The 17,979-nt window shown below is 48.7% G+C and overlaps 1 protein-coding gene across 4 annotated transcripts in view; it reads right to left on the bottom strand.

Moving 5' to 3' along the window:
- Positions 1-731: 731 nt before the first annotated feature.
- CEP104 (centrosomal protein 104) overlaps positions 732-17,979 on the bottom strand; it is a 35,615-nt gene continuing 18,367 nt past the window's right edge. For 3 of the 4 annotated variants that reach the window (XM_078379104.1, XM_020781175.3, XM_072977756.2), the window contains 8 exons: positions 17,818-17,934; positions 16,571-16,601; positions 15,098-15,164; positions 12,489-12,597; positions 11,821-11,959; positions 10,107-10,174; positions 8,109-8,205; positions 732-6,497 (listed from right to left, as the gene is read on the bottom strand). In XM_078379104.1, coding sequence (XP_078235230.1) covers positions 6,361-6,497; positions 8,109-8,205; positions 10,107-10,174; positions 11,821-11,959; positions 12,489-12,597; positions 15,098-15,164; positions 16,571-16,601; positions 17,818-17,934 — 765 coding nt within the window. In that variant the 3' untranslated portion in view covers positions 732-6,360. The remainder of the gene's footprint in view (positions 6,498-8,108; positions 8,206-10,106; positions 10,175-11,820; positions 11,960-12,488; positions 12,598-15,097; positions 15,165-16,570; positions 16,602-17,817; positions 17,935-17,979) is intronic. The other variant, XM_072977757.2, reaches the window with a different exon arrangement.

Raw genomic sequence — 17,979 nt, 5'->3', positions numbered from 1 at the left:
GAGGCCCAAGGTTGGGGACCACTGCCTTATACAATGGTACCTCGACTTGAGAACGTCCCTACATAAGAACGATTCGAGTTAAGAATGGCTCCGTTTGCAAAAAGTTGCTTCTACTTGAGAACGGAGCCTTGATTTAAGAACCAAAGGGGGGGGGGGAAGAAAGAAAAACCATTTCCTGCCCTTTTTTTGACCTAAGTTCACCTAAAATATACCAGATGGGTGGGATATAAATCAAATAAATAAATAAATAAGTAAATAAGTAAATAAATAAATGTCAAAAGAAGAAAAAATAAAAAAATTCGCCTCTAGTGGTAGATATTGATTAACCGGTTTTGCATAAGTTCCTATGGGAACTAGTGCTTCGACTTAAGAACGAAAAACAACAGATACGGATTAAAGGGTTTTCATTGCATTCCTATGGGAAATGGTGTTTCGACTTAAGAACATTTCGACTTAAGAACGCAGTCCCAATACGGATTAAGTTCTTAAGTTGAGGTACCATTGTATAGCGTTCACTGCCATCTACGGTTTTCAGCATCCACAGGGGTGGTTTGGAACCATTCCCCCATGGATATGGGGGTCCCATTGTAATGGTTCAATTAAGAGTCCTCATCAATAACACATTTGTGCAACCAAACAGACAAAAAGCACAAATTCTAAAAGCAACGGTGTGTGTGTCTCTTTAGCAGACCACATTTATGAAGAATGACGTTGGTGAGAAAGAATCGCTATTGTTCCTTGCTGAAATATAGACCTTTATTGTCAGAGTAAGTACAAACATATGCGCCTACAGTAACAAAAGAAGTCTGTGCAAAAATTTCCGGAATCAAGCCCTGCTCACCAGCCATCCGCCTGTTCCTATGAGAGTCAAAACTCTGCCACGACTACCTGGTCCTTGAAGCATCTGAAGCCGTCCCCTTCTGCCTCAAGACCTGAACCCAAAGGCAGGTTGGCCTCCGCTTGCTTCGTCTGCTACCCTCCAGTGTTCAGAAGGAACCTCGGATCTGCGTTCTTGCGCACGGGACGTACCTATGGCTTTTCTCCTGTCTGGCGTATGCTCGTGCCTGCAAGCACGTTTTCCAGGCTTAAAAACAGCTCGGTGACCTTGATCCAAGGGCATCAAGACTCCCTGGGCGGCTCAGTGAGGGTGTGCTGACGCCATGAAAAGGGTGATGCAGTGGGGGCACTACACCCCGTCTCCCCTCGGCCCACCCCAACCCTTGTCTTGGCCGTTTTGCGGCTGTGGCCACAAAGAGAGCTCTGGGCAAGGTGTGGGTTTCCCAAAACAGTAAAAGGTCTGTCTCCCTCTCATCCTAACGTCACCGCTATAGAAGAAACAGGGCTGGGGCTCCTGTGGGTTAATTCAAGGCATAGCTCTGCCCTAAAACACACACACACACACCCAGAACATGGTGCTTCATCCAGGGAAGAGCCACCCCCCCCGGGGATTCCTCATTTCCTCCATCTGACTGCATCGGACTGACAGCGAGGGCTCGCTCGCAGCCCGGCAGGCTCTTGGCACAGCCCTCTCCCCTGATGGTTTAGAGCCCTATGGTTTGTCGGAGCATCTTCTCCTAAGAACACCACCCCGCATCATTCGGTCTTCCCTTCTTAGGTTGCTGTCCCGAGAGAGGCAAACTTCGGCAGAGAAACGGTGTCTTCTCCTTTGTGGCCCCTTCCCTTTGGAATAAGCTCCGGACAAAAGCTGGCCAGCCCCTCCAAACACTCTGCCATCTTTTAAGGGGGCGTTGAAGATGGTCCTCCTTAGGGAGTGATACTTTCTTGTAGGCCTGCAGCTCCCCCCCCCAACCTTTGGGATTGTTCATTTAGGGCGCATGTCTTATCTCCTGATGTTCCACGTTGGGGTGGGGGTTCTCGCTTTGCCATTTATCGCTCCCTGTGCTTGCTAACCGCTCAGAGCAGCGCTCCGCACTAAGTCTGCTGTATAGAAACTGATGATAAATAAATAAATTCTCCTAAATACTTCGGTCGGCAAAAGCAACTGCTTCTCCCCTTCTACCTCCCAAGCGTCCTGTGGCACAAAGTCTGCCTGATTTAGTATAGCCTGAGCCAGATGTACAGAGTGCTGCCCTTGGTAGGAACAATCATCCTCCTTATGGAGGCTGCTGCTATAGCAGTGGTCAGGGCGGTGACATGGGCCCCCTTGCACTGTTGAACGGATGGACGGTAAGTAGGCGGACATCCCATACTGTGGAGTAGCAAGTTGCACTAGAGTAGGCCCACTGAATCCATGGGCATATGGTGAGCCAATTCCTCCACAGGTTCCACTGATTCATATGGGCCTCTACTCTACCACTGATTTTTATCCACCCTGATCTTCTGCAGCTTCCAGGAGCAACAGAGACCATTCCACCCTCCCACCCCCGTGGCAGATATCCTGTTTTTTAATGTCGTGACTCACAATTAAACAACAGGATATCTGCCACAGTGGGGGGGAAATGGTCTCTGTTGCTCCTGGAAGCTGCAGGAGATCAGGGTGGATAAAAACCAGCTGTTTTTCTAAATCGAATTGCTTTTAATCACAACATTTAAATTTAAAAGATCATTTTTAAAATGTAGATCTGCACAAAAAAATCTGATTTTTAAAATTTCAATAGTGTTGAAGGTTAAAATTTAAATAAATTTGTTTTGAATCAAAGCCAACTTGTAGGAGATCAAGCCGAACCTTAGGCCGGAGTATTCTGAGAGACGGAAACAGCTCCCCACTCCTTTGGAAGGTTGCTGTTCCTGATGTCAAGATCTGTGCTCATTTATTCTTCTGCACGACAGGATCAGAATTAGCAAATATTGACTATTTCCGATCACAAGTCCCAGAATCCTCCAAGCAAGTCCGCGCTGGCTAGAGGATCTTGGGAGTTGCAGCTGGAAAACAAGCAAGTCTCTGAGAAGGGCACTCCGTGGGCAAACTGGAAGACAAGCACATAACCATGTGTGTGAACTGCACAAATGAACAATGCCATCTCGGAGTCATTTACTGAAGCATAAAAAACCCCCCATGAATCGGACGTCATAAATGGCAATATTAAAAGAAAAAAGGAGAATACTTCAGTCTCTCAAGACATTTGAATCACGCTGAACCAAGGAGCGTTGTTATATCGCCACTCACTCTTACTGCTCTCCTAATGGTCCCTGCTACAATAACGGCGAGTGTTTTTTGTACCATTTTAGTTCCCACAACCATTCCCTGTTCACAGCGCCCTCCATGGACAGAGACCTGCCACCTGCGCATAAATCTGTATTTTGCACTTTGGGGTGCTGTTGATGCTCCCCATGAAGCCAGGCCACGAGGCTGAGGCGGGCACTTCGCTGCCTGATGCACGACTCAAACTCTAACCCGAAGCCGGTTACTCAAGACAGAAAATGCGACAAGCATCTCTAGATGGGAATAAAAACCCAGCCATCGCAAACTAAGTAGCTCGGAGCTTGTTCGGTGTTGCCTCACTCTACGCTAACAGCAGGCCCAGCACGGAGAAACCAGGAGGGCTCTTGAGACCTTTCAGTGGCAGATGAAACAGAAAATGCAGTACAGATAAGTTGCCGCTCCTAGCATTCCCATTTAGAGTTGCAACATACATTACTTGCCCCGTGCCAGTGGCTTGAGGCATCCTGAAGCGTGAGTGTTTCTTAAGAGCAGCTACTTAGTCACTTACAGAATAAGGGAAAAGCAGAATAATTTTTCAAAACCTGCAACTATAACAGTAGTTAATGACTTAGGAAGCCAGAAGGGTAACTGTAACTAATTCTCTTTTTAAGAAGTTAAATTCCAAGCTTCACGTCCTTCTGAATAAGCTCAAGCGGTCCCGGATGACAGCAACACAAGAATCTTTGTATTCACGAAGGCTTTCACGGCCGGGATTTAATGGTTGTTGTGGGTTTTTTGGGCTCTTTGGCTGTATTCTGAAGGCTATTCTTCAAGAACAACCTCCTTTAGAACACAGCCAAAGAGCCCAAAAAAACCCACAACAACCACAAGAATCTTTGTTGTGAAAAACTTAGTTCTGCGCAAATTCAGACAATACACGCTATTCTTTGGAATTCAATGCCAGAAAATCTCACTGGCTGAAATCTCTCTGTGCAGTGTAGTTCAGTTGCAACAAGACTAGGACTGTTAGAGCTTACAAAAAAGCTGACTCACCAAATCCTTGCTGATTCAGTGGGTCTACTCTAGCCATGATTCACCATGCAAAGCAGGAGGAATTCAGACCCCGTGGAAGTCTGTTCTTGTCCGGGAAGAAGTGAACATCTCTGGAGAGGCGCTCCTTTTACTCCGGACAGAGAAAGAGGAGTTATGTTTGGGGGGGGACAGTACCACTTGGCCATAGCACCTCGCACTAACACTGCTTTTGGGGCAAACACCAGCTGACCACTTGCTTTGTTGTAAACCATCACCAATGCTGGTGTTACTTTTGCTGATCCCCCAGAGAGGCTGAGCATCTGTCCTGAATCCAACCCCCTACCACAAAACTCTCCTACAGAGAAACACCCCGTACCAATGTTGTCTCCCAGAGAGAAAGCATGCAAAAGCCAGGTGCAACTGGGAAAGGATCTGGTCGTTTCAGCTCCCTTCCTCATTTCTCTCGTCTCGTCCTAACACGACGTGGGACAGAGACACAGATAAAGGGAGTCAAAACACACCTGTGTCTTTATATTTCCATTAAAAGCCGCTTTTGTACCCCTGTGCACTTCAGCTTGGCAGGAAAGGGGGGAAAAAAACAAGCAAGAAGTTTACCAATGCCTTTCCTTCACTTCTGCAATTCAGAGGTGCCGGTGGGGGTTTGGGGCCCGGCAGCACACGAAGTTGGCCGAAGGTGGGCAAAGGGCAGGCCTTCAGGCGCAACTGGATCACAACTTTAAGTAGCCTTCGCTGGCCAAGCTCCTGGTAAGAGAAGCAGGGCACATCGGCCGAAGAACATGCAACAACAATTGTGTGCCGTCAAGTCAATTCCGACTGATGGCGGCCCTTTCCAGGGTTTCCCAGGGACAGAATACTCAGAAGTCGCTCCCCCTTCCCTTCTTCTGAGGTTGCCCTGGAATTGCCAGGCAGCTTGCCCAAGGCTACCCAGGCTGGCTCTTCTCTCAGGAAGCACAGCGGGGAATCGAACTCTCAACCTCCAGCTCCACAGCCAGAGACCTAACACGCTGAGCTATAGATGGAGCAACAGGGGAGGAGAACGACAGCAGAGAAAACGAGGCACAGGGAGAAAAAAGGGGCTGCCTCCAAACTCAATGAGAAGAGGCCAGAAAAGTCAGTGTGCGACGCTACTGAGGTCCACTTTGTGAGATTTCAAACCACATGCTTCTGCTCTTTCTAGATACAATTAAGCATATATTAGGATCCCCATATCTGCACAAGATTGGTTTCAAGTCCACGAAGAGGCTGAAAATGGTGAGCAACAGTGAATGCTATACATAGTGCGGTAAAAGAAAAAAATCCAGAAAAAAGTTTTTTTGCCATGTATTACCAGAACTAGACACTAGAGGTAGCCAGAGACCATGCTATGGATTCTTGTTGTTGGAATACATAGCTCCCTCTATTGGCCAGTCCTGATAAATACACTGTATGTCTTTCTAAGCTTTTTCTTTTAATCTTTTTGATAGTTTCAGACTGTGGATAAATAAATCCATGGAGAGCGATCCCGCAGAAACTGGGTTCCTACTGTAGTCTCAGAGCCATTAAGGACAAGAGAGGGGGAGACCCATCATATCGACGTAGATATCTTCCATGGGGAAGATATCTCAGGGAGGGCTCGCTGAAAATGCGGGGGCTCTGCTAAAAGATGCCAGCCCAACCCAACCCAACTCTTGCCATTTGAGACGATGCCCTGGGAACGCTTCGGCTTCTTCTCTAAACGGCAGTTCATTCCACCTCGCTGAAGTCTTTTGAGAATCTCCTTTGGATCTGGACAAGACCACCAGAGCGCCATCCTCAGAGACCCGCGGACCCACGCTTGTACGAAGAGGGGGGAAAACGAACCGAAGGGATCCAAAAGTGATGGCTGGGTTCCTCCTTTTCCCTGCTCTTAGCCTCCATGAAGGAAGGGGGCGAGCTATTCCTTGAGGGCCCGTCCTGAGAACCTAGAGCAAAGGGGTACCCCTCGGGCATTGAAGCCCCCGGAAGGCTAGGCTTTAATCCAGAGCACTCGGCTAGTGCTCTGGAGGCAGAAAATCTTGCCGTGGCGGATAAGAGGCAATCCCTAGGGCAGGCAAAAAAACCCCCCACCGACCTGAGCCAAGCAACAACGAGTAAGACTGGCGGCTGGGCAATCGCTTTGTCCCCTGCGAGCGGCACCTCCGAGAAAGAAGAGAGAAGCGTCGCCACGGGAAAGAAGAGGACGGGGGTCATCGCTTGGCATACGTTCTGCCAGTGTTTTTATTCCGGCCTCCTCGTGGGGTGGGGATCTTGCTTCCCACGGAGGGGGAGCGAAGCTTCGCGCCTGTGGGCCCCGAGTGGTTGAGGGCTGCGCCGGCAGGCCTGCCTGCAAGCCAGAGAAGAAAAGGGGGGAGAAAAAATTAGAAAGGAAAGGGTGTGGTACAGGCAGGCTTCACGGCAGGATTTGAACCCAGCACCGGCACAGAAAGCCACTCTTGCTAGGGCTGAGCTTGTGCCCCCCCCCCACATACCCCAAATCCCTCCAGCGAGCCTGAAATCAAGGCTTTGCTGAAGAGTTATCCAAAGAATCCCAGTTTGTCGCAAAAGTGGAAGAAAACTTGTAACCCAAAGGCTCAGGAAGGAAAGGGAACTGCAATTCAGGAACAGGGGACGCAACCCTGTTCCTGATTTCTCACTCCTAGAGTCCACGTCGACCCCATCTAAACCACGGCTATGGATGAAACCAGAAACAGACCGACATCCCTTCCCGGTTTTGTAAATACTTTTTTTTTGAAACTTTGGAAAAACCTTGGGATGGAGCTGAATCTTGACCTAAAGAATTGCAACGCTTAGGGGATTTGCCATCCCCCCCCCCACGAGGGAGGAGGTCTAGGAGCTGCACAGACAGACAGCCGGTGGGGCCGGAGGGCTGCCACCTGATCCAGGAGTCAGGCAGGCTTACTGCGCTGGGATGGGTTCCGTCCTTTCAGTGTCCACTCTAAAGTCCTCTCTCTGCCCCACCATTTCTGGCCAGGAAACATTCCTGTCACTTAAGTGTTTCAGGAGAGCAGGGGGTGGCTTTTCCTGACGGGGTGCAAGGAAGAGCCTTCGAGCTGGAGCGGGCCAGAGGCCCTTCTTCGCCTGCCTGCCCCGGGGCCGTAAAAATGGGCTGGTAAAGCCATTGTTTTCCTACAACTGACAGATCGTTGGAAGGCAGCTTGGAGCTGAATGCAGAGGCTGTGCGTGTCCGCCTGGATTTAGACCCGCGGCTAAGACCCACTGTTCCTCCCCTGACCATTTCCCAATCCGAGGGGGCAGCTGCCAGGACACGCTGCTTGTAAAAAGTTTGCGTGCACAAATTCCACATGTAAAGCCTAAGAATCACAGAAGCGTCATGTGGGAAGAAGCGCAGGGAGCCTGACAAGTGACCCAGAGTGAAAACATCCCCCCGACTGAGGGTCATCCACCGTCTGCTTTAAAAACCTGCAACAAGGGAGTATCCACCACCTCCTGGCAAGGCGACCCTTAAGCAACCCCAATCATCACACAGTTCTTCCTTAAAGTGAGCCTCAAAGAAGCGTCCTGCTGGATCAGGCCCCAATTTTGCAGAACAGTATAGAATTTCTAAGACACCATAGCAATCAGATGGACTTCAGCCCTTGGATGGGTTTTTGTGGGAAAGAGTGTCTTAGAGACTCTTAGAAAATCTTAGAAATGCAGAGCTGGAAGGGGACCCTAAGGGATCAGGGAGTCCAGGCTCTGTCAAGGAGGCCCGGGGTGATGGTGGTAGGGGAACCGAGTTCCCAACCTCTGGCCCCGCAGCCAGAGACCTCAACCCCTGGACTATCCAGCAGTCCATGAACGTTGTTTTGTTTTAAACCAGGATTTATAGAAGTCTCAAGTCTTCGGAGATGCAAACTCACAGAGCCTCCCTCTGTAGGGAATCTGTCTATCTCCCCCCTCCCCGCACCATGTGCGCGCATAAAGGAGACAATACCAGGAACTGGCTGCATCGGGCCGCTCTTGTTCAAGGCCTGGGTCCGCCTGGGGTTCATCCGGCAGCCGTCTTTTCCCATCAGGTGCACTTTCCAGGCCTGGGGAGGTGGGGAGGAGAAGGTGGAAGAGATCAAACTTTTTGCACAGGCTACAAAGGGTCACACGAGGAAAGGGGGACATAGATTGCGATGGGGTCAAGTCACATTTAAACGCTGGTGGAGAAGAGCAGTGTGGCTTGTTTTCTGCAGCTGTCGTGAGCCTGAGCGGTAGCAAGGGTAAAAATCAGTGGGGAAATTGCAAGGAAGAGAAGTATTTAGGATTGTCTCACCCCATCTGAGCTGTCTCTGCTTTTAAGATGTTCCGGGGAGGGCTTTCTCTCGATTCCACCACCTTCCCAAGCTCACGAGAGAGGGCCTCCTGGGTGTGTGTGTGTGTGGCTGCCAGGTTTCGGACCGTCCTGCCCAGAGAAGCCAGGTGCCCCCCCCCCGTCCCTCTTGTCCTTCCGCCCTCAGGCAAAGACCTTCCTCTCCAGGCAAGCCATTAAGCAGCAAGCAATCTCAGGAAGGCTGGTTCTCAACTTGCAGGCTCTCAAATGTTTTCATAATTGTTTTAACCTTTGAATCTCTTAATCTTAACGCACGCTTAATTGTTTTCTTTAATTTAATGCATGTTTGTTTTTTAAATATGATATTTATACGGTGTTTTTAAATCTGTTGTTTTGTCTGTTGGGAGCCGCCTTAGGTTCTTTATGGGGAGAGAGGTGGCACATAAATAAATAAAATAAGTGTAAAGGTAAAGGTAAAGGTTCCCCTTGACAATTTTTGTCCAGTCGTGTTCGACTCTAGGGGGCGGTGCTCATCCCCGTTTCCAAGCCATAGAGCCAGTGTTTTGTCCGAAGACAATCTTTCCGTGGTCACATGGCCAGTGCGACTTAGACACGGAATGCTGTTACCTTCCCACCGAGGTGGTCCCTATTTATCTACTTGCATTTGCATGCTTTCGAACCGCTAGGTTGGCAGGAGCTGGGACAAGCGACAGGAGCTCACTCCGTCGCGTGGATTCGATCTTACGACTGCTTGGTCTTCTGGCCACCATGTCTGCAGCGCCACACGCCAGTGTACTGGCGGAAAATTCAGAGTCCAGCAGAAGAGCCTGGCCTAACCATTCCATAGATTAACCTGTCTAGGGAGAAACTCACATGTGTCAGGCTCTGTCTCTCAACATGGCCTACTTTGCAGAGATGATGTAGGAATAAAACATGGGGAAGCCATACACAACAGACTGGGCTCATTCGGAGAAAGGCAGATAAACGGCATTTACTTTTTTGTTAACGGTTTAGTTTATGTCCCACCTTCCTCTCCAACCTGCGGCTTTGAGGCAGAGCCAAGAAGGCTAACCCCAAAGCACCAACATTTGGAAAAACACCACAAAGTTAAACACATTCTAAGGCTGAAATAAAACTGAATTAGAAGAAGCCATTTAAAAACACAGCGTTGCAAAGGTGTTGCACCTCCTGCCGAAAGCCTCCTGATCAGCAGTTAGCTGGCTGCCAAAAAACCTGCCTAAGTAGGAAAATCCTTGTTCTATGGTGGAAGGACCGTACCGTTTCCCAGGACAGGAAATTCCACCCTTTCCCTGGGAATCTCAAAGCCCAAGTGCGCTTGTATGGGAGAATCGGGTCCTTCCGATAGCCTGGAGCCACATAAATAATGAAACAGGTAACAATTTGTTCCAGCCCAACTTCTAGGTTGGTTGAGAAGGTGGAAAAGTGGTGGAGGAGAGAGAACCATCTCCGGTGTCCTGATTTCCAGGAAGCTGCAGAAGGGTTGACATCAGGCTTTTGTGAAAACACAGGGTGCTCATGTGCAGAATGGCGTGATCAGTTGGAAAGGGTAGAGAAATGGGACGCCCCGTTTCTTTCCAGGCAAGTGGTTAGGAACACACCATCGAAATACTGTACTGCAGTGACCCCCCCTGGACTAAGGTGAGCAGGTCTTACCTCCTCCCCAGGGGTGAAATTCTCATGGCACAACGGGCAGCGATTGGCCACTTTTTTAGGCTTGGCAGCTGGAAAGAGGAGGGAGAGAGGTAAGGCAGATGTATCACAAACACAGTAGGACCGTGATATTCACGGGGGGAGCAGTCCCAGGCGCCCCCGCAGATGCTACAAACTGCGGATATGCAAACCCTATATATAGCAGAGTCTGTGGCTCCCTGTAGTGACTAGTTCTGATAATACACCTTGGATGCACATCCACATATGCAAGGCAGACTTTGATCCATAGGGGACTACTTCTGCTGCTTCATTCTCACTCCTGGTTTGACTTGCTTGTGTGAAGGCAAACCACAACGTTGCAAAGAGGTACAAGGATGCTGGCTCTCTTTGATGCAATGTTAAAGAAAAACACTCTGTACGTGTTCAGGTATTACTCTATGGCACACATTCCTCTAAACTGGCCCTGATTACAGACCCAGTTTTCAAAATCTGCTGACTTCTGACATGTGCTGTTGGACCCCCTTTTTAGGTCTCAGCCCAGGGGAGGTCTCCAAACCACGGCCCGTGGGCCACATCCAGCCTGCTTGCCATTTTATCCAGTCCGTTATGTATGTATGCAGCCATACACGGGCACGTTCATGTTCCTTCAGCCCTCAAAAATGTTGAAAATACCGAGTGTCGCCCTCACAGTCAAAAGTTTGGAGACCCCTGTCTCAGCTGAATGAAAATATGAAAACTAGATTATTTAGACTTCCCATGTATAACTCCCTGTTTCAAAGTGTGTGTGTGTGTGTGCGCGTGCACGCAAAAGATCATAAATGAAAAATTGTCTAGATTATAGTCTTAGGCCATCTCAACTTTACATGATATTACAAGTGGGGCTCCCGTATCTGCAGCATCTGTATCGGCGGTTTCACTTAACCATGGTGTGAAAATATTAAAAATACTAAAAAAAACCCCCAACAACTAGAAATATATATGTTCACCATGTATTTACCCGAATGGTTGAGGCAGAGACTACTACAGTATGCATTCTTGTTGCTGAAACATGTGTAGATCATGGTCTCTGTCTCCCTCTCGTGGCCCGTTGTGGTAATACATGGTGACAATACTATTTCTGGTTGTTGTGGGTTTTTCGGGCTCCTTGGCCGTGTTCTGAAGGTTGTTCTTCCTAACATTTCGCCAGTCTCTGTGGCTGGCATCTTCAGAGGATGCCGGCCACAGAGACTGGCGAAACGTTAGGAAGAACAACCTTCGGAACACGGCCAAAGAGCCCGAAAAACCCACAACAACCATTAGATCCCGGCCGTGGAAGCCTTCGCGAATACATCAGTACTATTTCTGTTTTTTTCCCCTTTTACCATGCTATGCCTAGCATTTGCTATTATCCACGGGTTTCTGCCTCTGTGGGGAGCTTAGAACCAATCCCCCACAGATATGGGGGTGGGGGCTCTGTACACATCATTGTAACACTTCAATCCACAGGGCTGTTTTAAAGAGACTGAGTGGTCCCATCACACAGGGGTTTGGCACAGCCTGCCAAAGGTCCCAGGGAGGGTGAAACGGCCCCAAATGCTCTGAAGTGGCAGCAGAGTTTAAAGCCTCAGGGACAAGACAGCCCGATATCATTCCAACAGTCAGCAGGGCCAGAGCCCCAAAGTCTAGCCGCTGGCCAGTCCTGCTCCCCCCTCCGGTCCCGCCTGCCAGCAGCGCTTACGGTTGCAGGCCTTCCCCTTGACGTGCCGGGGCAGCTCCTGCTTCGGCAGGGCTTCACAGCAGCGAGAACACTTGCCAAAGTTGTCTTTCTTGTCGCACTCGGCCAGCAGATGATCCGTCAGGCTGGCAATTTCCACCACCTGGAGCGGGGGGGAAAGAGGACAGGTCTGGGGCACAAGAGGAGACCCAGGCAGGCGCAAGGAACCTTCCTGGCAGGAAAGCACCAGGGAGCAAAGCGGGGCGGGGCTGCCTTCTCCACCTCATCCTTGGGGTTTTCAGCCCTACAGGACACTGTCCCTTTCATTCTGTGGTAAAAGGAGCGAGGGGCTGCAGAAACCTGGATTTCCCCCCCGTAAGTGCTTTATGAGAGCTCCCCCTTTTCGGCTGTCCGTGTATCGATTTCTTTGACAACACTGATGGCTTTTGGTCAAGGAGGTTTTCAGAACAATGCAAAAACTTGCAGAACCTGTTGGCTCTCCCACTAACCTGAACCTGTTGGGATCGAACTCAGGCCGTGAGCAGAGACTTCACCGCAGTCCTGCAGTTTAACCACTGCGGCAGGAGGGCCAGCAGGCATCCCGTGCCGGCGGTTAAGAGCCAGCCTTGGGTTTCCCATTTGAAATGGGGAAATGGGCCGGAAAGTCTCTGGCAGAAGAGGGCGACCCTCACCTGCTTGCAAAAGTCACACCGGGTCAGCATGGGGCAGCGTTTCCAGTAATGCAGATCCAGGCTTTCCTCCGTGAAGGATTCATCCTGTTCGCCACAGAAGATGCAAAGGCTGGAAGGGAGGGAGAGGAAAGGGGGGGGGGGAGAGGGCAGAAACAACATGTCTGATGACATGGATCGGTCCATGACAGCTCACAATTTTTATATCTATCTATCTATCTATCTATCTATCTATCTATCTATCTATCTATCTATCTATCTATCTATCTATCTATCTATCTATCTAGATAGACAGACAGACAGACAGACATATATAGATAGATAGATATAGATATATAGATATAGATATAAAGGGTGTCTGTATATTATATAGATATAGATAGATATATAGATATACAGTATATAGATATATAGAGATATATAGAGATATAGGTATAAATGTAGATAGATAGTGCCGCCACATTTTTACCTTTTTCAATTTTTTAAATTTTGGTTTCACCTGTAATGTTTGCACAGACTAACACGGCTGCCCCTCCTACAACTACAGAAATCTCCCTGATGATTCAGGCAGCCCGGAGGGGGCCTTGGGTTTGGTCTCTTCCATGCGGACACACTTTCCAAGCCTGACCTGGAGAGGCCGAGACTTTTGGCAGGGAAGCGCTGAGTGCTGGATGTTTCCAAGAAAGCGGCCCTCTACGGTCCTCATGGGCCGGGCTGGTCTGCGCTGGACAGAGGGCAACCGACCAGGGGTTTGGGGCAAGCATTTTCTACAGCCCAGCCCACAGAGCCTGGGGACCAAAACTGCAACCCCAATTTCTCTTCCACCCTACAGATTTTGGCAAACCCTTGCAGAAAGATTTGCCGATTGGAAAAGGGGAGGCATAAAGCCCAGATTGAAGGGAATCCTGCCCAGTGTTTGGCAGACACAGAATGTGTGAATCAACGGGTTTGGGGCTCAGATGATGCATAGACAGCTGCTGAGAAAGAGGATCTTATTTTAATATTGCACGTTAGCCTATCATTAACTCCCAAACTTCATCAGGATTCCTGGCGTGGTGAAGTGGATAGAGTGACAGGACTTAGGAGGCCTGGGCTCAAATCCCCCACTTGGCCGTGTAAAGTCAACAGGGATGTGGTAAAGCAATTCCTTGAAATATCTTGTGTTGAAAGCCCTGTTAGGATCGCGGTAAGTTGATTCTGATTTGACGGCACAAAACACACAAACCCAGTCTTCATTATACTATTCACTTTAGGGAAGGGCATGAACCTCCAGCTTGGCGGTTTGTCTCAGTTCGTTTATGGGCCGAACGGGCGTTCAGTGCTTCAAAGCCCCACCTTCTCCAGGGCCTGCCTCTGATTGGACACCCACGGGAGGAGGCGAGGCTCTGAAGTGCTCTGAAGTTAACGGGTGCTAACGTGTTTTGAATGAACCAGCACGAACCACAAATTCGTGCCCATCTCTAATTTACTTAACCAAAACTCATGTTTCCCCTTCCTGTTTTTCACAAAAATTAAACTGGCTGCCATCGTGAGATCTGTAACTTCTTTGTTGCCCACTGCTCATCATCAAATATAGCGAATAATGCAATTTTGGAGTGTCACGTCTAGCATTCGTTTTACAATCCCCCCCTTCTTTAAATGCCGTCTTCCAAAATTGGTTCACACTCCCACCCCACAGGGAAGTAAGTACCTATAACTTGAACCCATCTCCAACATAATGTGGAACACTTAAAATCCATCATGTTCAATTTACAGTGGACCCTCGACTTACGGAATTAATCCGTATTGGAACGGTGGCTGCAGGTCGAAAAGTCTGTAGGTCGAGGCTCCATTGACCTACAATGCATTGAAAACCAATTAATCTGTAACCGACCATTTTAGTTCCATTTTTTTTTCTGGTCTGTAGGTCAATTCTCCGGCTGCAAGTCGAACCTAAATTTTGTGGCCAGAGAAGTCTGTAACTCGAAAAGTCTGTAAGTGGAGCCATCTGTAAGTCGAGGGTCCACTGTAATGGTGTCAAATACCACCTCCATTTCAAGTTATAAACGTTTTATTTTATTCTCACCGACATGGTCTTTCAAATTCTTTTTCCCCATTTTATCGTTATATGGGAAGTGTGTCTGGATTTTGTATTAGTGAACGGGGAAGGCAGATTACTCAGACAGGCGACAATGACGTTTTGGAAAGGGTATCAGGCATCGTAAATATCAGACTGTGAGCAAAGGGAGAAAAAAATCCCTCATTGGTCCTGGCGGTGTGTGCATTTTTAGAGTAAAGTCTGATAAGTGGTACTATGTAAACAATATGTATTTTTCCCTTACTTTGTATTTAAGCTTCTGTTTATTCTTCTGTAATGTGTAACGTTAATACAACTTAAATGAAAAAAAAGGAAATAAGAGGGTTCTCTCCGTCTCTGCACAGGTGTGCATGGAATCAGGATATGCTATTTTACAAACTTCCAACCAATTAAGTTTTTCTTTTTCCCTGGGAGAGTAGAGACAGTGGACGCTTCTAATTTCCTTTCAGTGTGTCTTCCCAACAAGGCAGGTAGCTTTGACAATAGGAATACACCCTCCTGTGCTACCTTCCTCACCAGATGTTTTCTCGCTTACTTGTCAACAGAGGAATGATCGTCCGGAATTTCAGCAGTTGCAGGCTGGGGAGATTTCAAGACTTCACCTTGGAGAAGAAAAGAATCCTGCGTCGACATCCAAACCTTCCAGGTTGGCCAAACTTTGGGCCTTTTCAATCATGCTGCTAAACAATTTTAAAACACTTTTCATCTCAAATGTTGAAAGTTATTGTTACGTAAACTGTATGATGATTTGTCACAGCTCCGTTGTTGAGCACTTGGAGTCGGAGGGCCGTTGGCTTATAAACCTATCTATTAATCACTGCTAAATAGTCTCCATAATTGGCTTTATTTTCCTTGTTTATATTTTTGATAAGTTATGGAGTATTTTGCACTTTGCTTGTTTTTAGCCCACTGAGGTACTTTAGTATGGAAAAGTAAAAAAAATATATACCTATAGTAGGAAACTGCCATCCACAGGATCGATATCTGCTGATTCACTTATCCACTGGCTGAAAATACTCAATAACCCCAGCTCAGAAATACCTATTTAAATGTATTTCCAGGGTACATTTACCAGGACTACCCACTATCCACTTGCACGTTTTTTCGGCATCTAGGGGGGCAGGGCTTGGAAATGATCCCCAGCAGATACCACAGTCCTACTGCATTTTAAACAGATAGGTGGGTAAATAAAGACATACATAGATAACACAGTGTTTAAATGGAGCCTCCATTTTTAGCACCAGTATACCTCTGGGAGCACCACCACAAAGGGCTACGGCTTTTCAAGCCTATGTGAACAGGCCTGACCCAGCCAAGTCTCATGCGATGCGCCTACATCCCAGCATCGTCCAAAACGGCCAAGAATCAGCTGGTCCAAAACTGGGTCAGTCCAAATGTGTTGGGAGGTCGGGCCTTATTTACATCCACCCCGATCCTGGGGCAACTCTGCATGGGCATTGTACACTGTGCTAGCGCACTGGAGGAGGTTCAGAAGGGGAACAATCCCCCTCTTCCCCTTTCTTGGCTGTCCTGCTGTCCGACCTTAGCTGGCAGATCAGCTCTTCTGGAAGTCGGTTCTGGCTGCAGAGACCCGTTGGCTTTGCACCTAATCCTAACCGCCTACAGCCAGCATGTCCAAGCTAGGATTGCACCTGGTACAGTCCAAGCCCATGGTGGTGAGGGTGAAATAAAGCTGAACAAAGCCAGTTATGAGGCCAGGGTTTTAGCTCTGGCGGTCTTCCAAAGCAGAAGGAACATATTGTCCTTGTATAAGCTGCTTATACATCAGCGGTTCCTAACCGAGGGTAACCCGGATGTTCTTGGACTCAAACTCCCAGAAGCCTTCGCCACTAGCTGGGCTGGCCAGGATTTTTGGGAGCTGTCATCCAAGAACATCTGGCTGACCCAAGGCTGGGAGCCACTGTTGACACACAAGAACCTCTTGGAAGTCAGAATCACCTGGACGGCATGCAATCAATTAGAGAAAGAGGGCACTGTTCTAACCAACCTTGGTTCCTGGGCCTCTCGCTTTCTTTCTCCTACAAAAAAAGGAAAGAGAAAGAAAACAAAATTAAACACAACCAAGGCCACAGCTCTTGAGTCAGCAGCTGAGGTCAGGAGGAAGACCTCAGAAGCCTGGATGAGCAACTGCAAGCCAAAGAAAGCAGCCAAAACAGAATGAGTCTAAGTCATCAGAGAAACTCAGCTTCTTTGACTACAATGAGCAGCTCAGAAAGATCTCAGAAACTCCGTACCTAGCTGCTGACAAACTAGCGAAGATGAGCTTATGATAAAAAGACACAAGTGCAGAGGCCAGAAGCTCCCAGAATCAATTCTCAGCATCTCCAGCCTGCAATCTCTGATGAAATGGTCTCTGTTGGAGGCCACAGGAAGCCACTGCTGCCAGATTAAAACTGGGCCCAGATTACAGTAATACCGGAGGCTCCCTTTGCCTCACCTTTAAACACAAACAGATCCAGCAATCCTCTTCTCAGTGGTTCCACGGGACGGGAGAGCTGGACGGGACCCTTTTGGGGGTCATCTGGTCCAACCCCGAGTCAATGCAGCATCTCCAACACTGAATTGCCAGGAAAGGCACGCGGCCCTCCCGCCCCGATGTAAATCCCTCTAAGCCAAGCTGAATGTGCAGCCTCCAAAGGCTTTGGCAGTTTGGCTGCCAGACCCACCATCTCAAAACTTAGCTTGATGCTGAACCAAAACTATGCTTCTTTTCAATTCCCACCCGCTGGATCTCTTCCTGCCTTTGAGAGCAGCAGACCCCTCCCCCCCCCCATTTGCTCCACCTGTAGGATTTTTGGAGACTGCGATCCATCTCCGTACTTCAGCTGCCGATTCAAGAGCAGTGCTATCAAGGTCCCTCTCCAGTCTTCCCCCCGCCCCCGACTATACAGACCATGATCTTTCAAAATGAACAGGAGGGCCCCCTTAACCACGGGGATCAGTATCCACTGATTCACTTATCCACAGTCTGAAAAAACTGAAAATATTAAAACAGAAAACCTAGAAGTCACCAGAAATGGTGCTCGCTCTTGGGAGAGCCGATTCCACCTTTCAGGAGGAAAAAAGTGCTAGGCGGCCACCCTTGAACAGGGGCGAGGGAAGGGGCACAGCCCTTTGGGGTAACCTGGGAGACCAAGAGGGAGGGCTGGCTCCAGGGCCCCCAAGCTCCCCCCTGGCTCCCTCCTTTCGACAGGGACCAAGTCCCCCAAGAGCGTCCGGGCGGGCCTGCAATACCTTTGCAGCCTGAGCTTCCGTCTGCATCTCCTTCAGAGCACCCAGTTGTCCTTGCAGAGCCCGGATCTCGTCCTTCTTTTGCTTCTCGGCTTCTTCGGCCACCGTCTTTTTCTGCGCCTGACGTGTGTCACACAAAGACATGCAAACTGGGTATCACTATCC

Source organism: Pogona vitticeps, chromosome 7 (assembly GCF_051106095.1).
Source record: "Pogona vitticeps strain Pit_001003342236 chromosome 7, PviZW2.1, whole genome shotgun sequence".
Taxonomy (NCBI): Eukaryota; Metazoa; Chordata; class Lepidosauria; order Squamata; family Agamidae; genus Pogona; species Pogona vitticeps.
Note: the sequence above shows the minus strand (reverse complement) of the source record. Positions and strands in the feature narration are given on the sequence as shown.